The sequence below is a fragment of the Loxodonta africana genome, chromosome 23 (assembly GCF_030014295.1).
Source record: "Loxodonta africana isolate mLoxAfr1 chromosome 23, mLoxAfr1.hap2, whole genome shotgun sequence".
Classification (NCBI taxonomy): domain Eukaryota; kingdom Metazoa; phylum Chordata; class Mammalia; order Proboscidea; family Elephantidae; genus Loxodonta; species Loxodonta africana.
The window spans coordinates 74343668-74369062 of NC_087364.1; the positions used below are offsets into that span (position 1 = coordinate 74343668).

Here is a 25395-nt window from a genome sequence, read left to right on the forward strand (position 1 = left end):
TGCCTCAGAAGAAAGGCTTGGCAATCTACTTCCAAAAAATCTGCCATTGGAAACCCTGTGGAGCAGAGTTCTACTCTGACACACATGGGGCCACCCTGAGTCAGAACAGACTCCACAGCGACTGGTTTGGTTTGGGTTCCACCCCATAGCAGTTAATTATTCATACATAATGTTTAAACATATATACTATGGTGTGTTATGTACAACATAGCTAACAGCAATATAAAGGAAGAAAGTTTTGAGATAATTAAAACTATCCCATATAAAGAGTTGAAATATACATTCCTATCCTGTACTTTTGGAGGAAAGGGCAAGGCTGGCTTCCAGTAAACGGCATATGAGTGAAACCAAAATCAAACCTGTTGTGTTGAGTTGATTCCAACTCATAGCGACCCTATAGGACAGAGTAGAACTACCCCACAGGGTTTCCAAGGAGTGCCTGGTGGATTCGAACTGGTGACCTCTTGGTTAGCAGCCAAACTCTTAGCCACTGCGCCACCAGGGTGCCATATAAATGAAGGCTTCTATAAATGCTGCCTGTGCATTATGGAGCAATTGTACGTCTGTCAGAGAAGTCAAGAGAGGTCCCCAGCACGTACGGCAGGCATGTCAGACACCTGCTCTAGGTCAGGGCAACATGCTTAACCCAAGGCTTTTAGGAATGGAAAACGCTTACACGTATCCCGCCTTATTCTAGAACATTCCATTCCCCAGTCCCCTTCGTGTTCTATTCTTGTAACATCAAGGTCTGGTTCGTGGTTTATGGCCAGAATCCCAATGCCATGGCTTTCCAGGGTCTTCATTGATGGGTGAATCCACTACTTCTTCCCCTGGGGAACCCTCTCATAATGCTACATGGGACCCACCACCCACAGTGGCTTCAACATACAGAGAACTCTCACACATTCAAAACCAATCTCAAATATGTCCCCTGCTGAGGAGTCAGCCCTCTGGCCCACCCTAACATATGCAGGGCCTGGGGCTATGCCCCCCCACCACGCATCTAAATCCTCAGCAGCTACATGAAACCTTTCATCCTCCTTCCTGACAAACGTACCTTTACGACCATCTGGAGGCCTGATTTGAATTTAGGATTGTTGGCTTCTTTAGAGGGGTGAGGTGGCCCCCAGCCCTTGTTCCCCGCCCCTCCCTTCTCCTCCTGGCTTTGCCTCGCAAGGAGCCTCATGTGAGGCCGCCACTCAGGGCTATGGGGTCACACTGTTGGCATGGCCTGTTCCAGTGACCAGGCCTGCACAAGTTTTGCAAGCAGGCTCAAGGTACTTAGGTGGGGAATTCCAAAGTCCCTGTTACCTGGGCTGTGGTTTAATAAGCAAGGTGGTTGGGAACAGGGTGGAAGCACAGCTAAAGGAGAGCCAGACCAGGACTCTCTAAAGGAAGGAACCTAGGGGGACTAGGGGAACCAAAGGGAACTAAGGTGGACCCTGGCTCTTCTGGCCCTTCTTGAGCAGAATCAATCACTTTTTGAAAACCCTGGTGGCATAGTGGTTAACAACTATGGCTGCTAACCAAAAGGCCAGCTGTTCCAATTTCCCAGGCACTCCTTGGAAACACTATGGGACAGTTCTACTCTGTTCTATAGGGTCGTTATAAGTCAGAATCGACTCGACAGCAACAGGTTTGGTTTTTTGGTTTATAGGAGTCTATTCATCAGTTTAGCACTTTAGGTTGAACTGAAGCTGTGTGGGTCTGCTTTATCTCCCAGGCCTTGGGCGCCTGGAGAGAAGGGGCATCTGAAAACACATCGTAACTTAATTGGCAGAAAATGACATTTAAATTCTTACGCAAAGAATAAAAGGTAGAGCTATTGTGTGTGTGTGTGCGCACGTGCCAGACAGAGAGTGAGAGTGCATTTGCGTGTGTTCCTCTTAATTAGTCTCCGGGCCCAATTCTCTCTCTCAGTTAATTAGGCTACAGTAAGAATCTCGGTTAATCTTCAGAAACCTACAGAGTAACTACTCTTTTCCTTTACCACTACCCGACTCCCACCATGCTGAAAAGGTGTGATAGAGTCTGAAAACCATGGCTCCGCTCCAAAGATGTTGTGCAACCGTCGATGGATGCCATCACTTCTTCTCCTTAATGTCCTGAAAATGGCTTTTATTTTAAATAAATACCCATGCTGAGCTCTGCCTCTTGTTGGCCTGGTGGTGCTGTGTTAGGTGCTATAGAGTTAGCTATGTGGATAGGAATGCCCTACACTGCTGAGAGAAAATCCTGAAGAACGACTCTCTCCTCCAGGGAGCAGACCACAAAAGCAACACCTCTGGGTCTGGACGTAAATCCATACAGGGCTGAACTTGCCGCTTTCTGCCACTCATCCCCCATGCTTGGGGCTAGAAGCCCACCTCCTGGGGATAATAACCGATGTGCTCATGCCTGTTACTAAGTTCTATTCCTCCCACTGGCTAGACTCGAGCATGGCCCTGGGAGGTGAGCCTATATACTGGATTCCCGTAAGGGCTGCTAATGGGAACAGTCACCACCCATCACGATCATAGGAGGCGAGCAGAGGGGCAGCTTTAGCATGAAGGAAAGCGAGGATAGAACAAAGGGTTGGGCAGTTCCTTTCTCAAGACTTCTTCCACCTTTCTAGTTAGGATCCTGGCATGGGCGGGGTCCATTCCCACTACTATGGGTGCTTGCTCTTCATTTGCCTCTTCATTCTGGCATCCACATGGCATCCCCACAATACCTACGGGAATCTGCTTTTACCTTCTCTTCCTCATTCTGCTCAAGTCTCCTCCTTCTCTATTTTCTGACCCACCCTTCTGACTGCCATCTCCCATCTGCTCTACTCTGTCCTCTGGAAATCCCATGTGCTTAACACACCACAGCCTTACAGCCTCAATGTGTTGGTGTACTGAAGTCAAAAGGAGCCCTGGTGGTGAAGTGGTTAAGAGCTCAGGCTGCTAACCCAATGGCCAGTAGTTCAAATCCACCAGCTGCTGCTTGGAAACCCTTTGGGACAGTTCTACCGTATCCTAAAGGGTGGCTATGAGTCGGAATTGATGGCAACGAGGGTTTTTTTTTTTTTTTTGAGGTCAAAAGACCTCATTGATGGGATTAGACTAGGTTTACACAGCAACCTGGCCTTACTGGTAAGGCTTTGGGCAGTGACCTCTAGCATCAGTTCCAGATTTTCTGTATACAGCAGGCGTAGGGAGGACAAGATGACTGAAGCGGCTGGCATTGTTGTTAACTGCCACCGAGTCAACTTCCAACTCGTGTTGACCCCACGCACAACTGGATTGGACCGTTGTGATCTGGACGGTTTTCACGGCTGATATTTTTGGAAGTAGATATCCAGGTCTTTCTTCCTGGACTGTCTTATCTGGAAGCTCCACTGAAGCCTGTTCAGCATAAGAGCAACATGCAAGCCTCCACTGCCCATACAAAAATGGCAAGTGCTGATGAAGATGAGGGGGCACACAGAGCCACTTCATCAAGTTACTCGTTGGTAGGACCATTGTTCTCCACCTCTCCAACTTCAGCTTTTCCATTTATAAAATGAAAAGGCTGCTGTAGAGCTAAAATGACCTAGTGTATGCAAAACACCTTGCACAATGCATGGGACATGGTAGAGTGTGGCAACCATTAGTGCCCTTTGTCCATCCTCCCCTGCCCACTGTCACCAGCACAGAAGACTACCCCTTGTAGCCTTCACAAGTAGGGGCTGCTCAGTTACTTTCCCAGGTCAGGAGAGGAAGGAGATAGGAGCCAGGGTGTCTGGCTTCAAAGTCCTGGATCCATCACTTACCACTTACTACCTATGTGATGGTGGAAAAGGCAACTAACTTCTCAGGAAATTAATTTTATCTTTTCTAAAATAGAGAGCAAAAAAAAAAAAAGTAAATAATAACACACCCTAAAGTGATTGGTAGGATTAAATGAGATCGTGGATATAAAAAAGTCCATTGTGAATGATACCGTCCCACGCAAACTTAGTCATGAATACAAACTCATCCATGTAAGAAAAATCATTAACTGACTTCTGGAATGAGATCAAGCAGTCCTATCGTAGCGCAGATGGAGACAGACTAGCAGAGACAAGTTCGCTACAATGTGATACTCGCTGTGGCAGACATGGACAGGTGGGGGAGTCAGAGAAGACGGTGCAGTGGTTAAGCACTCAGGCTGTTTACCAAAAGATTGGCAGTTCAAATCTACCAGCTGGTCCTTGGAGATCCTATGGGGCAGTTCTACTCTGTCCTATAGAGTTGGCCAGAGTCAGAACTGACTTGATGGCGATGGATTTTGGTTTGGTATAAAAGGTCAGAAATACTAGTCCAGAAATGGTGGTAGTGGTGAGGGAAGAACATTCCAGGCAGAGAACATGGTGGATACATAAAGCCTCCATGCTTGGAGAGAGAGCACCCATCTGAAGGCCCTTGGGACTGTAATTATTCAAGGTGTTGGAGCTAAAGGGGCTGCAGAGGACAGGAAGTGAGCAGGGGCCTGGCTTGAATGGCCTCACAACCCCTGCCCTGAGTCTCCAGCCAGGCATTGAAGGGCTATACCCAGGGGTCTGGCAGGGTGTCTTTGAATGCCACATGTGTTGCCACCCTACTCTTGAAATCCACTGTGACCCCGAGTCCTTTCCCCCTCCCATTCCTCTAAATAAAGCCCCCTCCTGACTCCACTTACCTTCAAGCCTGCCTCCACCCCATGGGAAATAAGTATAACATACTATTCCCAGATCCCCCATGAACTTCTACTGTACCTGCCTTTCCCAAAGCTGTCGGTTTTGTCATTGCTCTCAGACTGCAGACAAAATGGCACGCCGGCTGCCTCCTTTATAAAACCATATTTGGCCTTTTCATCTTCTCCCTGTTTCCCATAGTACCAGGTCCTCAGTCTCCATCTGAGGTAGGCTGAATGATGTCCCCCAAAAACATCCATGTCCAAATCCTGGAGCCTGTGAATGCATTACCTTACGTGGCAAAAAGGACTCTGTGGATGTGATTAAGCCAGGGATCTTGAGATGGAAAGATCACCCTGGGTGATCTGATTGGCCCCGATGTAATCACAAGAGTCCTTATGCCAGGGAAGCAGAAGGGTCAAAGTCAGAGAAGGAGATATGACCATGAGAGCAGAAGTAGAGTGGTGTGGGGTCACAAGCCAAGGAATGCAGCCAACCTCTAGAGGCTGGAAAAGGAAGAAAAGAGTCTCTAAATTATCCTCTAGAGCCTCCCCCAAGGAACACAGTCCTGCTGACCCATTAAGAACCCTCTGCTCCTCAAGGTGTTTGCAGTCCATTGGAAGAGACAGACATGCAAAAATAATGACAATAAAGTGTTCTAAGGGCAAAATAAAGATGCTCATCAGGTAGCACAGAGGTCCCCAGTCCTCCACCCAACCCCTAGACTTGCCACTCAAAGTGTGGTCTCTGGACCAGCAGTATCAGCATCACCTGGGAGCTTATGCAAAAGGCAGGATCTCAGGCTCCATCCCAGACCTACTGGGCAGGTACCACCGGGGTGGGCTGAGCTACCTGTGTTTTAAGAAATGCTCCAGGTGATTCTGATGCTCATCAAAGTTTGATCCTCAGTGCTCCAGGTAACTCTTATGTTTCCTCTCTACTTACTCCTTTTCTGCATCATATTTATACCTGGAATATCCTTTACTGCCCCAGCTATGCCTGTCACCAAATCACTGACAATGCTGAGATCCATCTCTCAAGCCCTGATCCCTCCTGAGCTCCTGATTTTCAATGATTCACACAAATCTAAGTCCCACCACAAACTCATCAACTGCCCCATTAAACTTACTCCTTCCGTGTTCTCTGCAATGAGTTCAACTCTCCATCCTCACTGTTATCTTTCTATCAAGCAGAAACCTCAGCATTCAGTTCTCTCTAACTCCTTTTCTTTCTCTGTCCCCTTCCTACCCCCATCTCTACCACATTTAATCATCATCAAGCTCATTTTATTTTACCTTAGAAACACCACTCAAATTGCTCTGGTTTCAACTCTTATCAAAGTTTTCCCTTCTAACTGCCCACTCCTCATCCCAGCTTCTCCCTCATCCTAATTTCTCACACTTCTGGCTATTTGTTAGCTGGGTTCTTTTTAAAATGTCATGCCCTATTTAAAATCCTTTGAGTACAGCTACACAAAGATAGGCTTGAAGTCTCTCCATAAAATCCAAAATCCCTTAGTATAATATCAACCTCCCTTCATGATCTGACACCAAGCAGTCTTCCTGACTTCATCCCCTGAAGACTTCCTGTGAAACCTGTGGTCCAGCGTCCAGGGCTCCCACTTCTTGAAGGGCCCTTTGCCCCTCTGCTCCACCTGGCACAATGCTTCTCATTCTTCAGGCCTGGCCCTTTGTGGGTCTTCATGGCACTTATTTCCCTTTGGGGCACAATTCATTACTTCTCCCTCTCTATTCATACATTTGCAGAGCACTTATACAAAAAACCAAACCAAACCCACTGCCGTTGAGTCGATTCCAACTCATAGCAACCCTATAGGACAGAGTAGAAGTGTCCCATAGAGTTTCCAAGGAGTGCCTGGCGGATTCGAACTGCCGACCTTTGGGTTGGCAGCAGTAGCTCTTAACTACTATTCCACCAGAGCACGTTTAGCCCTATTTAATTCAGTTTGGGTCTATGAATGTTTATTGAGCTCCATCAGATACAATGCTAAGGACTGGGGTACGGAGGAAAAGAGGAAATCATTCCTTCCAGCAAGGAGTTTACAGTTTATTGCGACTAATTATACATACAACCACTAGGCTGCCTTTCTTTGAACAAACAGAATGCTGGAAACAGTTGTTCATCTTAGTGTTGGTTTTTCAAGCGGTGGAAATGGAGCATTGGTGCAACCATAATTGATACGACTTCAGGTTGAACATTAATCTCTGCTGTGCACCTGTGCTGGTTGCCTCTAGGATCCATTTCCTCCCTCCCCCTTGCCAGAAGCCTCTCGTTCCTGTCTGGGTATCTTTGTGGTTCTGGAGAAGCTCCAGGGGTAGGGCATGTGTTCCCATCAGTGAGAATACCAGGACCTATGCCTGGATGTTGGTGGATGGAGATAGGAGAGGCATCGCTCCCACAGAGCTCCTATCATCTCTCTGGACGAGGAGAAAGCCTATAGAAAATGGAAGTCAAAACCTGGAAACCAAATCTGAGAGGGGGATACACAGAAACCGTTCCGTTCCCATGATCTGAGCCCTTGAATCAAGCCTCCTCTGAAGGTTTTTCCATCACTTGAGTCAATCCATTCCTTTTATTATTTAAACTAATGTGGATTGGGTGTTCCGTAACTGATAATCACCAGCATCCTAACTGTTACACTCTATTGAATCCAAAGAACAAAAGCTGATATACTGTGTAGAAAATGGGCCTTTGCCCTCACTGTCGGCTAATTTCCCTCTAAATCAGGTGATGCTCTGGTCTTTCCCTTGGCCCTACCAGAGAAACCACAGACTCCAAGGGCTACGTGGCCGCACTAAACTTTCATTAAAGCTAACCTGCAGTAACCACGGACTTGCACATTTGTCGTGTTTTATTACTGTACCCAACTTCTGCCCGTCACCTCCTCGCTTTTATGATTCTAGAAAAAGTAGATGAGTGCTTTGACTTAAAGACAGATGTGTATAAACACCTGACAGAGGAAACCCTAAGCACACATATGCGCTTCACATACCCCAAAACACGCCTGGCTGTGTGGCCCATCCCATACAGTGGACTGTTTACCTCTGGTGGTTTTCTTTTTGCTGCTACATGCAAAAGCTGCAGAAGGTGGTACTGCTCCGGCTGTTCCAGCCGAGACATCAGGGCTAGGAGCTCCGTCAGGTGTGTGTTAATGGTCTGAGGCTGCTTTTCATACACCGCAGGTAGCACTCGCAGCAACATCGAGTTCCCTGGCGAGGGAACAATAAGGGATGATGACTTTGTCAGCCCATGACCAACAGAAATAACATTGTTTTCAACATAACAACGTTGGCACTTACTCACACATCAAATAACACAGACCCAGGGCCAAATCTTCTGCTAAATAGAACATAGTGCCTTATTCTGAACAATCACCAAAACGTGATTTAAACTGATTCCGGGAAAAGGAATATTTCTGATCAGCTTGGCACAATAACCTAACTAACAGAAGTTTTCCTGAGTAAGCCACTGTGGGGAAAGAGCACAGTCTGACAGTAATCTGGCCACACCCTTGACAGGGAAGCTGTTCCAATAAAGAATTACTGGGCAGAATCAGCATTTGGATGCTGCTCAAATAAGAACGAATGCCCTAAACATGAATCAGAATGAAACTGAGCAAAAAATGCAGAGGAATTTACTCACATTCCTGACAGATACGGAGGCATGATCTTGACAACGAACATGTGGAAACCAGGCCTTATTTTTATGAATTGTTAAAAAAAAAAAAAAGTAGTAATGCAAATTTAAATGCACAATTTCTGCACTATTTCAAGGGAAGTTTAGACTATTTGCCTCAGAGACGTGTACAGATAACTGGATTTAAGATAGCAAAACCTCGAGAGAAAATATTACATAAACTACATGGGCTTATCATGCAAAGAACATCTGGGAAACATCTGCTTATCACTTCATGGTATGGATTTTTTCTCAAAATCCTCTCAAGTACTTACATGTCTCAGAGGAATTGGTTTCTAGGGATTTCTTGAACAAGAGTTTTCTTGCTTCTATTTACTTTACATTTGGCTTTGTGTACAGAAGAAATACACAGAAAGAATCAAAAAATGCAGGGATTACACATATGTAGACCTTCATTATGGGGCCCTGGTGGCAGTGGTTAAGAGCTTAGCTGCTAAACAGAAAGTCAGCAGTTCAAATTCACCAGCTGCTCCTTGAAAACCCTATGGAACAGTTAGTTCTGTTCTGTCCGATAGTGTGGCTACCAGTCGGAAACGACTTACCAGCAATGGTTTTGGGTTTTTTTTTGTTGTTGTTGTTTAGATCTTCATTAAGCGATGCGAACATGCCCATATATAAAGGATACTTAGCTACAAGCATTAAAAAAAAAAAAAAAACCAATATTTCCAGAATATCAATATCTAAATTTAATAAGATTGATTCTGGATCAAATTGAATGTATTTAGATCATGATAAACAATGGAATTTCTTTTTCCACCTGTAGCTCACAGAATTAGTCTCAACAAGATTTTAGTTATTTATATATTGAAAATATTCAAGCTTAAAAAAAGAGATATATATATATATAACATATATATGGGGCTCTGGTGGCACGGTGGTTAAAAGCTTGGCTGCTAACCAAAAGGTCAGGAATTCCGATCCACCAACCACTCCTCGGGAACCCTATGGGGCAGTTCTACCTTGTCCTATACGGTCACTATGACTCAACAGCAGCAGGTTTCATTTGGTTGGTTATTTATAGCATATCTATCTGTCTGTCCATTGTAAAAATCTTGTTTCATTTGTTTCTGTTTATTTTTTTACTAAGAGCTTCTTAAGGGATCAGGAATTTCGACTGTAACATTCAATCTCAACAGAACACGTTAGTTCGTAGAGCTTAGTTATATGGACACACTGACTCATGCCTGAAAGCATCACATTAAATGAGACTGTAGTTGGAATCTAAGACATGAAACTGCCTTTGGCTTTTGGGTACAACATTCACTAACGGTCATGGGGGCCTTTAGGGAGTTAAAAACCCAGATTAGTCATTTTCAGATGACTTAAGTTAGATCAACTATCACGAGAAATGCACAGGAACTTTTTTTAAAATTAGAAACCGATGAAGACACTTTGGTGTAGAAATCCCATAAATTCCATTCATAAACTCATATGTTCTTTTTAATTATGAAATATTTCAAGCCATATTTCAAGTGTAGACAATAACATAAGGAACACACGTGAGTCAATCAACCAGCTTTGCCACAATTTAACGTTGTGCCAAAATTCCTTCCCTTCCCATTCGTTTCTTTTTCTCCCTAGAGGCAACCACCTTCCTCAAGTTAGTGTTTATCAACTTTTTAATTTTTTTTTTACGTTTTAATTGTGTGCATAAACTTTATAGCAATAGTATATACTGTAAGTATCTCTTTGCAACATATTTCTTCCACTGAATATCATGTTGAAGATTTTTCTCCAAGAATCTCTCCGTCATTTGTTGCCAGAGCTGTATGGCATTCCATTACACAACATATTCATACATGCTATGGTTGAAAAACCTTGAGATTGTCCCTCCCACACACCCCTGGGCATGTATTTACAAATAGTGCAACCCCGTACCTGTCTCTTTGCGTATGAGTGGGAGATATTCTCTAGGACAGTGCTTCTGAGCTTAATGTGCAGAGACATCACTTGGGCATCTTGTTAAAAAGGAGTCCTGGTGGCCCAGTGGTTAAGAGCTTGGTGCTAACCAAAAGTTCACTGGTTTGAACCCATCAGAGGCTCTGCAGGAGAAGATGTGGCAGTCTGCTTCCTCAAGGATTTACAGCCTTGGAAACCCTACGTGGCAGTTCTGCTTTGTCTTATAGGGTGGCTGTGAGTTGGCATGGACTCGATGGCAGCAGGGATCTTGTGAAAATACCGATGCTGGTTCAGGAGGTTGGGGTGGGGCCCGAGAGTCAGGATTTCTAACAAGCTCCCAGGTGATGCCAGTGCTGAGGGTTCCTGGAACACAACTGAGGAGCAAAGTGGTGGGTGTGTTCCTGGGAGGCAAGCTGCTAGAAGTTGAAAAACTGTTTTGCAAAGTGATTGGATTAGCTTTCTATAGCTGCCATGACAAATTACCGCAAATTTAGTGGTTTAGAAGAACACAAACTTATTATCTTACAGTTCCGTAACTCAGAAGTCTGACTGGTCTTCAGAGGTGGGGGGGGTGGGCATCGGGGAGGGCACCAGCCCCCAGGCGCAAGTCCCCGGGGCGCCACACGACTTGTGGCGTCACATTCTGAGGCACCAATATGTGAAGGCCTGGCGGAGCCCTGGTCGCGCAGTGGTTAAGAGCTCGGCTGCTAACCTAAAGGTTGGCAGTTCAAATCCACCAGCCACTCCGTGGAAACCCTGCGGGGCAGTTCTACTCTGTCCTATAGGATCGTTGAGGGTTGGAATCCACTCCATGGCAATGGGTTTGGTTTTTTTTGGTTGACCGAGGCAGCCAGACAAGGCGGGGGGGGGGGGGTAGCATTTCTGGTGATTATTCCCTGCTATCCAGGTCTGTTCATCTTGAGATTGCGGGGAGGGGCACAATCTAGGGATTGCCCTAGGCTAGAGCCAAATCACCCAATAAGCAGGTATACACGGGTTTTCCTGCACATATTTACTAGTCTGTAGTGAACAACTTCACATCTTTGATGTGAAGAAACCCATGTGAAATTGTTCACTACAGATTGGTAAGTAAACACAAGTAAGCCCCTGCACACCCGGTCCTGGGTGCTCAAACTGGGGGTGTGGAGTCGGGTATGCAATTTCGAGATTGCCCCTAGGTGCTTGTAACCTTGCGAGGCCTCTGCTAGTCTCCCTGGGCTAAAATCAAGGCTGAGTTTCTTCCTGGAGGCTCTGAGAGAGAATGCACTTCCTTGACTGTTCCAGCTTCTCAAGGCCACCTTGAGCCCCTGGATGGTAGAAACGGCTCACGTGCTGGGCTGCGAATGGAAAGGTTGGGGTTTGTGTCCACCCAGAGGTGCCTTAGAAGAAAGGTCTGACCATCTATTTCAGAAAAATCGGCCACTGAAAACGCAATGGAGCACGGTTCTATGCTGACAACTGGTTTAGAGACCACCGGCATTCCTTGGCTCAGGGACCCTTTCTCCATCTTCAAAGCAAGCAATATAGCATCTCTCTGACTCGGCTTCCACTGTCTCATTTCTCTCTCTCTTTCTGCCTCCTTTTCCACTTTTAAGGACTCTTGCGATCACACTGGACCCACCTCAATAATGTAGGATGACCTCACTGTTTACTGTTGTTGTTTTTGTTAGGTGGCCTCGAGTTGATTTAAACTCAGGGTGACCCTATGTGACAAAGTAGAGCTGTCGCATAGGATTTTCTAGGCTGTTCAAGCCACCAATCTTTCACTTATTGGTCAAGTGCTTCACTGTTGCACCACCAGGGCTCCTCCTATTTTATACAGCAACCTTAATTCCATCTGCGATCTTAACTCCTCTTTGTTATATAAGATAACACCTTCCCAGGTTTGGGGATTAGGATGCGGACATCTTTGTTGTTGTCAGGTGCTGTCAAGTCGGTCCGGGACTCATGGCGACCCTGTGTACAACAGAACAAAACACTACCCGGTCCTGTGCCATCCTCACAATCGTTGTTATGTTTGAGTATATTGCTGCAGCCACTGTGTCAATGCATCTTGTTGAGGGTCTTCCTCTTTTTCACTGACCCTCTGTTTTACCAAGCATTATGTCCTTTTCCAGGGACTGGTCCCTCCTGATGACATGTCCAAAGTCCATAAGACAAAGTCTCACCACCCTCTCTTCTAAGATTCATTCTGGCTGTACTTCTTTCAAGGCAGCTTTGTTTGTTCTTCTGGTACTACATGGTATATTCAATATTCTTCGCCAACACCGTAATTCAAAGACATCAATTCTTTTTTGTTCTTCCTTATTTATTGTCCAGCTTTTGCACACATATGAGGCCACTGAAAAGACCATGGCTTGGGTCAGGCGCACTTTAGTTCTCAAAGTGACATCTTTGCTTTTTAACACTTTAAAGAGGTCTTTTGCAGGGGATTTGCCCAATGCAATATGTCGTTTGATTTCTCGACTGCTGCTTCTATGGTGTTGATTGTGGATCCAGTAAAATGATATCTTCAGGGGTCTGTTAGTCTGCCTAGCACCATGGTTATCACAATTCACCCCCTCACCAGCTTGGTGTTTCTGTTGCTCCACACCCTTGCCAACATTTGCTCTTGACATTAATTTTTGTCTGATAGGGTGTGAGATGGCACCTCATCTTTTTTGTTTTAATTTCTGTATCCTTAATTACTTGCAAGATTGAACACCTTTGTAAAATGTTTATAGACCATTTTCTTTCCTATGATTTGGCCATTCATAACTTTGTATATTTTCTCTTGGGATGTTTGCTTTTTTCTTATTGATTTGTAGTTCTTTATTTATTCTGGAGACTCTTTTTTGTTGTTGTTAGTTGATTTGTTTTAAAGTTGCAAACTTAATGTTTTTTCAACTTTTTAATTTATGATTAAGACTTTTTCTTTTGCTATTAGAGAAATCTTTCTCTACCCTGAGTTCATAAGCATATCGTCCTATATTTTCTCTAAAAGCATTGTGGTTTTGTTTTTCACATTTGTCTTTAATCCATCTGGAATTTACTTTTCTACATATGAAGAGGGAATGTAATTATATTTCTTTGGTGTCTATAAACAATTGTACCAGCACTATTTATTGAGTAGTCAATTGTTTCCCTTCTGATTTGCAGCCTGTCTTTGATATATCAGGTTTCCCATACATGTGTGGGTCTGTTTCTAGGTGTTCAGCTATTCTTCACCAGTTCCATATTATCTTAATTGTAATAACTTTAAAATAAATCTCTATATGTCATAAGACGACTTTCCTCACTTCTGCTTCTTCAAATTCATCTTGGTGGTTCTTTGCTTTTCCATATAAAATTTACCATCAGTTTATCAACTGCCTTGAAAAAAATAGGTTGGGAGTTTTTTTCCCTTGAATGTTCAGACTAATTTGGGATAATGGCCATCTTTGTGAAACTGAGCCTTCCCATTCAACAACACGATAGATACATCCTTCTATCTGTGTTGGTCTCTTTTGTGTCTTTCACTGGAGTTTGGCAATATTAGCTGTACCTTATGTATTTTATGTTTAGCTGACTCCTTGGCATCTCGTATTTGTTATTGCTATTGAAGTGGAAGCTTCCCCCCTCAAAAGGTACTTCCAAGTTGTCTGCTGGTATTAAAAAAGCAATTTATTTTGTATGTTGATCTTACATCCAGAAAAACTTGCTCAATTCTCTTATTAATGATTTGTTTTTAGATTCTCTTAGGTTTCCTATATGTAGGTAATCCACTCCTGATGACTGACAACAGCTTTGTTTCTTCTTTATCATCCTTATGTTTCTTTTCCTGTCCTACCTTACTGGCTGGGACTGTCAGTACTTCACCGAACGCAACAAGCATCTGTGAGTATCCTTGTGTTATTCCTGTTTTTAAAGAGTGTGTCCCTAAGGAGTCACCATTCAGTATACCGTGAATTTGAACTGCGGACCTTTTAGTTAGCAGGCGAGCTCTTAACCACTACACCACCAGGGCTCCAAACGTTTCTATAGGCTTTTGGTTTCTATACTTTATCAATTTAAGCAAGTTCCCTTCTATTTCTTAGTTTGATCATGAACCAGGGTTTTTGCATCCATCGACATAATCACAGGCTTTTTTTCCCTTTAAACTGTTAAGGTGATAAATTAATAGACATGCTAATGTTTACTCAATCTTGCAGTTTTGATATAAACTGAATTTGGTTATGTCTTTTTTATGCATGTATTGCTGGATTTGCTTAGCTAATATTTCATTTAGGGCTTCTGCATCTATTTCTCAAATGAGACTGGGGCTGCAATGTTCTTTCTTGTCTTTCCTTATCTCTTTTTGGAGTCATGCTTGCTAGACACATAAAGAGTCTCAGCATTTCCGCACAGTCTATTCTCAGCAGCAGTTTGTACACGATGGGGGTTAGGGGGTCCTTGAACGTCTGGTAGTATTTTCCTGCCCAGCCACCTGGGCGGTACTGCATGCATCCCATTATACCAAACTGTAAATTACATAGTTTAAAAGGTAAGTTTCTGAATCCTTTAGCAGTTTCTTTGGCATTTGAATTTTCAGTCATGACAGAGGTGGACTTATCAGTCATGAAACAGGCCTGTGAAAATCTCCCTCTGTGACTACAGATCTGTCAATCTCTACTTACAATCCTGTCAATTTTTGCTCTGTATTTTTTAAAACTATGCTGAGATAACATCTTCCTTGTTTCTTTTATCATAATTTAATTTGCCTCTTTTACCTTAAAGTTTTTTTTCCTGATATTAATATAGGTACAGTAGTTTTTTGGAACTAGTTTTTAGAATAGTACTTGTTTGGTATGTTCGTGTCCCTCCCCACCTGCCTCCCCCCACCCCCCGCAACATTTCTAGTTTCTTATGTTTTATGTGTGGCTTTTGTAAGTGACATAACTAGATTTAAAAAATATCCTTATCTGACCACCTTTGTCTCTTAACTGAACATGTTTAGTTCTTTGACACTTAAGTGAATATTGCCACATTTGGAATGTGGGGCTTTCTTTCATCTTGCTTTGCCTATGCTTCCCCCCCCGCCCCCGCCTTCCCTGCTTTCTATTGAATAGATTAAGGCATTTTTTGTGTTTTTTAATTCCCTCTACTTGAAAGCTCTGTTTCTTTTTGTTCTTTGCTGGTTATCCTTGAACTAACAAAGCAAAATTAATCACACCTTCTCCTCACTTATCGACTATCTCGTTATCCAACATTTCACATTAATGGCAAATGTAAACACGCTACTATCCAACTATTTTGTGTATTAACAATGTACATCCGGCAGTAACAAATGAAGAGGTGTGAGGCGAGAGTAACGCTGGCTCTGACGGTTAAGGTTACGTGTCAACTTGGTTGGGCCATGATTCTCAGTGGTTTGGCAGTTACGTAATGGTGTAATTTGGCAGTTATGTAATGTAATTTGGCAGTTACGTAATGGTGTAGTTATCCTCCATTTTGTGGTCTGATGCGGTCGGTCATTCTTCGTTTTTGAATAATGGTGATTTCACATAACTATCTGGTCTTTGGAAACTAACCATGTTGATAAGTGAGAAGAGGGTGTAACTTCTCTATCATCCTCCTGAACAATGAAATGATCTTTAGGATACTTTGTTGTTCTTGTTAGTTGCCATTGTATCAACTCCTACGGTGACCGTATGTATAACACTGTCATGGCTGCATTATCAATCCATCTCATTAAGAGTTTACTTCATTTTAAATGATCCTCTATGAAGCATAACAACCCTTAGTCTTTCCTGATGACATGTCTAAAGTAAGCAAGCTGAAGTCTTGACGTCCTCAATTCTAAGGAGCATTCTGGTTAGAATATTTTTGTGGTTGTTGTTGGTTGCTGCCGAGTCCATTCTCACTCATGATGGCCCCATGCGGGCAGAGTAGAACTGATCTCTAGGGTTTACAAGGCTATGACCTTTCAGAAGCAGATCTCCAAGCCTGTCTTCCAAGGTGCCTCTGGGACGGTTTGAACCACCCAGGTTGCCCAGGGTACATATTTTACCAAACGTAAAAATTATATATATATATATATTTAGTTCTTTCCATTCATTAATATTCTCTTTAGCTTTGCCTAATTTGCTATTTAATCCATTCACTGGGCTTTTAATTTTAATGAACTTTTTTTTAGTTCTAGTAATTTTGATTTTTTAAAAAGTCTGCCTAGTCTTTTTGAACAATGTCTTCTTCTTTTCTCGTTTCCAATTCCTTCTTTTAGATCTTAAATCATTTTAAACATTACTTATTTTCTAGTTTTTAGCTGATATTTTTAATAAAGTTATTAGGGAGGGGTGTCTAATCCTTTTTTGGTTTCTGCTGATTCTCATTTATGGTGACTTGTTCCCTCATATGCTTCTTTTTTTTTTTTTTTAACAGTGAATTCACTTTTACTGTTTTTTGGGGGTAGTAGTAAGTAGTACACATCTGAATCCTAAACTTGTATAAGGACAGGTCCAAAGTCACTTAGGGACCCCGTAGAATTCAGTCAAAGAGGTCCACACTTCTTTCTCACTTTCCTGTGCTAGGGCAGAGGGCGGGGGTCCAAGATGGAACTCTCTGAGAATCTTGGCTTTATGCGAAGATCTCATTTCTAACTCTTCACCCTAGTCCCAAACTCTGCCCCCACATGGTCATTGACACCCAAGCCCCTTAGTTACAGAACTGGTAAGCCCCAACCCCCTTCACCCTCAGGGCAGGGGGCCCCAGTGTCAGCTCAGGGGCTGTTTTGTTTTTGGTTCCCTCTTCATTTTTGGCCCCTGAATACTTCCCTGATTTTATTGGGAGCTCATCTGCACATTTAAAGTTTTTATTATTGTTATAATGTAAACACATTTCTAGGGGTTTCTTACAGGAGGGTTTTCAGCTTGTTGGTAAATACGTCGGTCCACCTATTCCAAAAACCCAAAAAACCCAGTGCCCAGTGCCATCTAGTTGATTCCGACTCATAAGGTCCACCTATTCCAACTATGAAAAGAAGCATTTCTAAATTCCATTTATTCCTTTTCTCTAGCTTGTTCCCCCTTCAGGTTTATCCAGTTTTGCTGTGTTGTTTATCATTTAAAAAGTGTGTTTATAAAAGTGTAGTTGCAACTCAGAGGGATTAAAGACAAGATAACTCGCAGACTCAGCTTCTAGAGTCATAGACATTTTTACTACAATTCTTACCACGTTGTTTTATCTTGGAGTCAGTCAGTAACTTTTCACAGTTTAGACCTGTCAAGCAGTTTGCAGAGGAAAAGTGAAAAGAGAAAGAGAGAGAAAAAAAAATTCCGTATACACAACAGCTTATGAAACAACAAAAGACCACACAGAACGCTGAAATTACTATCTTGCCTTCACATCTCGGTCCCTGCTGAGTTATTTCTCCCCCTCTCCCCAAGGCTGCTCCATCCCTCAGCGCCAGCACTTCCAGTTGCAACATCAATCCTCAGGGGGACCTTCCGCTCATTTCGCTCCTCTCCCCTCGACACTCCTCCAATTAATCTGACTTCGATACAAACCTCTGCATATGGTGCAACTTCCAGAACCCCCTCCTCTCGCACCCCGCCCCTCCAAATCCCGGGGAACTCCCGTACACGCAGTGCCACTGGCATTACTCATTCATCCCCATTCAGGCTTCCCCAGCATTTATTAAGGGCGCTCGGCTGCTGCCTCTCACTCTCGCTTTCCTCCACGCAGACCCCTCTCGCTGGAGAGCCTCTGCCTGCTCTCTCGCCAGCTGTGGGAAGTCACCGAGAAACTTCAGCTATGTATCTCCCTGCGATACTGCTCTGTGCCTTCTGGGCTGCGGCGTCGGCGGCGGAGAACTCAGAGGATTGTGACCTCATGTTCGTGAATCTGGACAACGAAATAGACAACGGGATCCCTTCCACCGAAGAACGTGAGTTCACTGTGACTGTTTCCCTGCTAGCCTTAACTAGATAGCCACCTCCCTGGGTCCAAAGAGCGTACACATTTTTTGCAGCTATTGAAATGAGCTAAAAATTTGTTTCTTTTGCAAGGGAGAGAAGTACTTTTGCAAAGGGGGAAGTTCCAAAAAGTTTTTTTCTTAAGAGGTACAGAATGAGCTGAGCCGTACGAAATTGCAGATATTTGACTGTTTTGTGCTACAAAAACGGCAATTTTATAGAGTTCAATTGATTATGCATCGGAATGAATGGCTTCTGTGCAGGCTCAAGACACTGCTTTTCAGATGGTGTCTTTAAAGGGAAGAGGGGTGCTGGGGATGGGTTTTAACTTGGGGCCACCCAGGCAGGTCAGCTTTTTACAAAGCCCACCCAAGGGAGGCCTGGGCGGGTGGGTAACCCGTGTGTGTTCCGCGCTCTAGCCGCGCCGCCCTGCGACTGCCGTCGGGAGCACTCCGAATGGGACAAGCTGTTCATCATGCTGGAGAACTCGCAGATGAGGGAGGGCGCGCTGCAGCAGGCCGTGGACGAAGTGCTCCGGAGCGACCTGCAGAGGCTGCGGGCGGAGCTGGGCCGGCTCGCCGACAGCCTGGCCAGGACCTGCGGGCCGGCGGCCTCGGCGGAGGCCAGGCTGGCGCGGGCGCTGGACGAGCTGCTGCAGGCGAGCCGCGACGCGGGCCGCAGACTGGCGCGCCTGGAGGGCGCCGCGCCGCAGCGGCCGGAGGAGGCGGAGTGCGCCCTGGGCGCAGCGCTGGAGGAGCTGCAGCAGACGCGAGCCGACCTCCGCGTCGTGCAGGACTGGGCGGCCCGGCGCCTCCTGCCCGCAGGTAAGGCCGGTAGGCCCAGCAGGGACCTCCGCTCCCCCGGGCTTTGCTCCGGAGCCGGGGCGCAGGCTGCGCGCAGCCCAGGCGGGCCGCGTTCCAGGGGGGCTTCGGGGAGACGCACAAACAGACACGTGTTTCTGCACGCACAGGGCTCAGACATACCAAACAAGGCGGGAACATTGGCTTAGAAAAGTGTTCCCCAGTCTCGATTAACCAAAAAGGTAGATGTGGAAGTGACAATCCCAGTCTTGAAATAGGCGTCCAGGGCCCCTGACACCCGATCCAACCAGGCGTCGCAGGAGTTCTATTGGCCGGTGAAAACCCTGACCCCCCTCAACGCCCTGCTTCCTCAGTTAGAGATTTCCACTTCATCTAATTTTAGCCTGCCTTTTTTTTTTTTTTTCCTCCTGTTAGGGGATCTCTGGTTCCCCGCGCTATTTCAGGGCCCAGACTAACTTGTAGGGATGTTTTCCAGCCCCTCGGCCGGCCCCTCCTCCCTGCCGGCTCCGAGCTAGAGGGTTGGGGCGGGATCTGATCGCCTGCAGGCTCGGTGGGAATTTCTGAGGGGTTCCCAGCCCCCGATTCTGTGGAATGAGAGCTTGGGGTGGAGGTCCAAGGGTGTGCCATTGTGATAAAACGGCGGTTGAGGGATTCACGTGGAATAGGTCAGATGTAGGAACCAAGCGGTGTTCGAGACCCCCGCCCCATTGCAGGGACTCTGAGAATCAAGGCCAAATGGGAGATTGGGTTCAAACCAAATGTAACTTGTCAGAGTCTCCATGAATCTCCAAGTAGACGTGGGCTCCCAAAATAATACATTTAAAACATGGTTAAAAGAAATAGAAGATTCAGAGCCTTTTTGAGTTAAAATTTCTAAGAAATGATGTGAAAATCGTTTTGGGTTGATATTAGAAAATTAGTGTCCGAGGTAGGACACTTAGGCTTTTTCTGAGAATCTCAGAACAACAACTTAACACTGCCCTTCCCTATGTGTCTAACACAGCTGTCATTGCGTGGGGTGGACTGAAGACTTACAAGCTTGTGTGAGAGATGTTTCATTTAAAATTACACAGGTTGTACCAGAATATTAGTCTTTCCCAACTCCATGGGGACTTTTTATAAGTACAGAGCAGAGTCTCTTAAACAGGAAGTAGGGCTTCCGAGAGGGAGAGCATGAAATCACATGTCAGTGTGAGTGATAAGGAGGCAAGCTACAATTACGTGGCTATTTTAGCGAATGAAATGCCTTGTGTTTGCAAATGTGAAAGATCATGGTACGTGCAACCTCCCAGAAAAGCTGAGGAATGACCCTGATTTCCATCTTCGCCTCTACATAGTACTTGGAGCAGAAGAGGGAGGAATTCCTGAATTCTGACATGTTCATTTCTTATTACATCCAATAATATGTTTACCCACATGCTCTGGTCTCCTGCCAGCCTTGGCTTTTAAGGGATTCTTATTCATTCTGTTGTCGGCCTTCTAAGAAGCCGGTTTTAATTTTGTTTGGTCTTTGATGATGTAATCAGAAAGACCTATTAGATAAAAAGCCATTCGGACATTTTTGAGGGGTGTCAATAGCCTCAATCACTGATCCCCAGAAGAAGCCCACAGAAAAACCAAACCAAAACAAAACAAAAAAACTGCCAAGAGGCAGTTTCTGTCCATAAACTCATGTGGGCAGTGAAACCTGGAGAGGAAGCTGGTCTCTGAGACTCAGTCGAGAGACCCTTTGGAATGCAGTCCTGGCTGCCCGGGCTTACTTACACAGGAAATCAGCTAAGCAGGTTGCAGGCGGCACCCTTTGTACATCACTTCATTGAACCACTACAGAGACTATCTCAGATGCCTGTGGATTTGCTTATCTTTTGTTCCATGATCTTTATTTGATTTAATTAATGAACGAGAGAAAATCCACCTAGAAATTTCATCTGAAGAATTAGTGCCTTGTTAAAAAATAATTTTAAAAAAAAAGCTTTGAAAATTCAAATTGTGTAGTGAAAAAGTTAATACCAACGATGACAGGAACAGTTTGTGCTTTAGTGTTATCGTTCCTGTTACAGGGTCTCCTGAATCTCAGTACCTGCTTTCAGGGTTACTGAGGGAGAAGGCGCACGTCTATTTAATTGTTTCTGGACAGAGCCTTGTCGGGAGCCACGTGCCGAAGTTTACCATCATGTATCATACTTTACACGGATATTTGGCTTCTGCAACTTCTGTCTGTCTACTGGTTAGCCTTTAAATGCTTTGGGAATTTGCTTTTCAAAGTTATCCATGGCAAGTCTGTAGGATGCTATAAAGTGAATACCTAAACCCAAACCCACTGCTGTTAGGTCAATTCCAACTCATAGCAACCCTCCAGGACCGAGTAGAACTGCCCTGTAGGGTTACCAGGGCTGTAGTCTTTATGGGAGCAGACTACCACTTCCTTCTCTCTCGGGGCAGCTGGTGAGTTGGAATCAGCAACCACGTGATTAGCAGCCAAGGGCTTTAACCACTGTGCCACCAGGGTTTCTTCTTGTAAAGTGAATCCCTAGTCCTAATTTAGTTGTTTTTTTAATTCTTTCTTTATCTGGGCTTTCATATATGAGGTTAGCATAAAGCAGAGCTCATCTCTTAAAGGTTTTAGCACTATCATTTCCCGGAGACCTAGAAGGTCTTAACTCAGTGTCTCCAGCTCCCTGACTGACCACGTAGCTTTGAGATGAACAGAAGTGGGTAGATTACTGAGCTCCCAAGCCCAAGCTGGAAAAAAGCCCTCTTCCTAAATGCTCTTTGCTAGAAACACATTCTCCACTGGGCCCCTTGGAAAAACTCACGTCCCTTGAAGGTTTTTTTTATTAGTACTCAGATAGTATTTAGAAGCACGTGGGCTACATGAGAGCTTTTAAGAATACCCTCCATTTCCGCAGCTCTCCTTGCATGCTACACACTTGTTGCTTACAGACTCGTGGAATATTAGAAGCAGACTGAAAGAGCCTTTTACAGATCACACTAAAGCCTAGAGCAATTTGAGAGCTTGTGAAAAGCTGTAAAACCATTAGTTGCACAGAAAACCGCGCTCTAGCTCTTGTAGCCAAATCTTCTATTAAGAGGAAACGTAGTCCTCAGGTTAAGGAAGTGGCCTCTGCAGCCAGACTGCCCAAGGTCAAACGCCAGTGTTGCCACTTTACCAATTATATAACCGTAAACAAGTTACTTAGCCTGCCATGCCTCAGTTTCCCCATCCATGGAATGGGGACAATAAGACTACCTCTCAGGGTTGATGTGAAGATTAAAATAACATGAAAAGTGATTAGAACAACACCTGGCACATAGTGAGCACCCAGTAAGCACTGGTCATTTTTACTATTATTGCTTTTCAACATTGTTGCCTTTCAAAGGTAGTTTTGTACCTAGTTGGTGAAGTTTACAGTATCTGAGAACATGTGATACATTACAGTGTATTCAGCAACAATGTAACTATTCTAGAGTTTTGGTTTTTTTTAAAAAAAGCATGTTGACAATGGCTGAATGGGGTGAGCGTGATCCATCGAATTTCCCAGGTTTATTATTTTAGAGGCATCCTTGGGTGGTACAAACAGAAAGGTTGGAGGTTTGAGTTTACCCAGAGGTACCTTGGAAGAAAGGCCTGCAGTCCACTTCCCAAAAAATCGGCCATTAAAAACCCTATGGAACACAGTTCTGCTGTGACACATATGGGATCACCATGAGTCGGAATCCATCCAACGGCATGGTGAAGGCAGACAGAGGGAAATGGGTGTGCCTGTAAGTTCTTGGAAATTATAGTGTCATTGCCTGGAGTTAGCTTAGCAATCAACATTAAAAAACAAAACAATAAAACCAACAACATCCCCCCTCCAAAAAAAAAAAAAAAAAAACCCAAAACAATTAAAAAAGGAAGCAGGCTAATTAAGTGGGGAAGAAGTTATTAAAACACGTTTTTCATGATTTTATGGGTTTGGACTACTTTCCTCCCCTGCGCACCTTCTCTATATAGGTGTTTTGTTTATCTGAGTAAGAAAATCAGGTTTCCTTATCCTCGTTTTCTTTACAGAGGTGACACCTAGGCCCTTCAAGCCGTAACGTGATGCCGCATACCATGTCCAGTTGTAGTCACTAAAATGCCTATGCTAAAATCCCTAAATGCCAGCAAAACTTCTGAGTGAGTCTGTGTTTTCTCTCACACCCTTCTCCATACTTTATCCCTGCTATAGGTTGTGAAACAGCGATTTTATTCCCGATGCGTTCCAAGAAGATTTTTGGAAGCGTACATCCGATGACACCAATGCGGCTGGGGTCTTTCAGTGCCTGCCTTTGGGTCAAAGCCACAGATGTTTTAAACAAAACCATCCTGTTTTCCTATGGCACAAAGAGGAATCCATATGAGATCCAGCTGTACCTCAGCTATCAGTCCACAGTGCTCGTGGTAGGCGGAGAGGAGAACAAACTGATTGTGGACACTGTGATTCCCGTAGGAAGGTGGAGCCACCTGTGTGGCACCTGGGCTTCAGAGACAGGGAGCGCGTCCTTGTGGGTAAACGGAGAACTGGCGGCCACCACGGCAGAGATGGCTCCAGGTCACGTTGTTCCTGAGGGAGGAATCCTGCAGATAGGCCAAGAAAAGAACGGCTGCTGCGTTGGCGGTGGCTTTGATGAAACTTTGGCCTTTTCTGGACGAGTCACAGGCTTCAATATCTGGGATCACGTTCTCAGCCCTGAAGAGATAAGAGAAACTGGAGGAGCGGAGTCTTGTCACATCCGGGGAAACATCGTTGGGTGGGGAGTCACAGAGATCCAGCCACATGGAGGAGCTCAGTACGTCTTGTAAGGGCTGTGAAACTCCACTTGAAGCCAAAGAAAGAAACTCATGTTTTAAATATCATGGTTGGGAAGGTCTAAAAACCTCAATGCATTAATAAGAACACTTGAGACTAATGAAGGAGAGAGCTGCAACCAATCTTTATTTATCCTGGCAAAATACTGAATAAACAGTTGAAGCAAAGATATTGGAGAAGGCTTTTGAGGATATTGTTACTAGACTTATGCCATGGTGCTTTCAGATTAATGCCGTGTCTTTGTCAGATAAACTCTCAAAGAATTAAAAAGGACTGTGTTGCTAAACAGAAGGACAATTGTTTGACTTTCCTTTGGTTAATTTTGTTTTGGGAGAAGATTTTTACATTGGCAGAATAATGAAATAACATTTGTTGTTCATTATTCATTGTTATTGGTGTGTACCTTATAAACAATGATAAAACACGTTTATACTGCAATGTGACTTAACAAATATAAATGTAGTTTACATGTTATAACTGAGTGTCGCTTTTTTGGAGGAGATACTTGTATAAGTTATATTGTAAAATGGTTTTGTGTTAATTTTATTAAGACTATTTTTGTAAAGCTCTGCTGTAAATAAAATATTTTATAAAACTAACTCATATTGTCTAATTATATATTTAAGAGGTGTTCTGGAGCACATTTATACTTTCTTCTTCATGTAAAGAGGAGAGTTATTTTCAGAGATTAATCTATTATGTAAACAATAATAGTTAATATCGTTAGAAATCAACTGTAGAGTTGTTTCAAACTTCGACTCCCTCGAATTCATATGGAAGAAATATGATCTTAGTTAAGTCAGTTCATCTCTCTGGGTTTTACTTTTCTCAACAAAAACTCAAAGAATTGAGGAACTAATGATCTATATAGGTCCCTTCTAGTTTGATGATTCTATGAGCTTACGTAGCTCATGGAAAAAAAAAAAACAGTACGCGAATTACCACTGCTTCCCAGATACGTGTGATGCCTGCAAGCAGTGGCTTAGTACTGTCATTGGGGGAGATCTAGAAACTGGACAAGAGACAATGACTCCTGCCCTTAAATCACACCCATTCCCTTACCTCCTCATGAAGAGGAGGACAGTCAAGCCCCCTTACATTGCAGATGGGGCGTTAACTCCCCACCACGCTAGTGTTCTCCTCCTGTAGGGTCTACACAAGGGCTGGTAGGGGAGCATTTTGAGGCAACATCACAACTTTGCTGCTGAATGTCAGTGGGAAATATGGTAGAACCACTAGAACCACAGTGGTGATGCATCTGTCCATAGACAGGGCCCGAACACAGGCCACTTCTTATTCATGAGGTCTGCAGAATGCTTGGACCTAGGACCCCAGCAGGGCCAGGTGTAATCATCAACCCACATTTTGTACCTAACTAGCTGGGTATCCTTGGACAAGTAACTTACATTCTCTGAGTCTTCTCTAAAAAATGAGAGAGCTGGACTCTTGGGGCCTTCCAGCAATAAGACTCCATCAATCTAAGAATCTTTGAAGATGTCATGACACAGGTACAGCTTTATCGCACACTTGAGAACCACAGAACCAGGCTGACG

General features: G+C 44.2%; 2 protein-coding genes across 3 annotated transcripts in view; one reads left to right on the forward strand and one right to left on the reverse strand.

Annotated features, from left to right (window-relative positions):
• The window catches only part of VEPH1 (ventricular zone expressed PH domain containing 1), a 251398-nt gene that overhangs the window by 165027 nt on the left and 60976 nt on the right, over window positions 1-25395 (reverse strand). For both annotated transcript variants that reach the window (XM_003416131.4, XM_003416132.4), the window contains exon 4: window positions 7724-7890. In XM_003416131.4, the coding sequence (XP_003416179.1) occupies window positions 7724-7890 (167 nt within the window). The remainder of the gene's footprint in view (window positions 1-7723; window positions 7891-25395) is intronic.
• On the forward strand, window positions 17867-24441 carry PTX3 (pentraxin 3). Its single transcript, XM_010595931.3, has 3 exons — window positions 17867-18158; window positions 18606-19010; window positions 23222-24441. Exons 1-3 carry the CDS (start codon window positions 18026-18028, stop codon window positions 23833-23835), a joined length of 1152 nt encoding a protein of 383 aa, XP_010594233.1. The 5' UTR covers window positions 17867-18025; the 3' UTR covers window positions 23836-24441.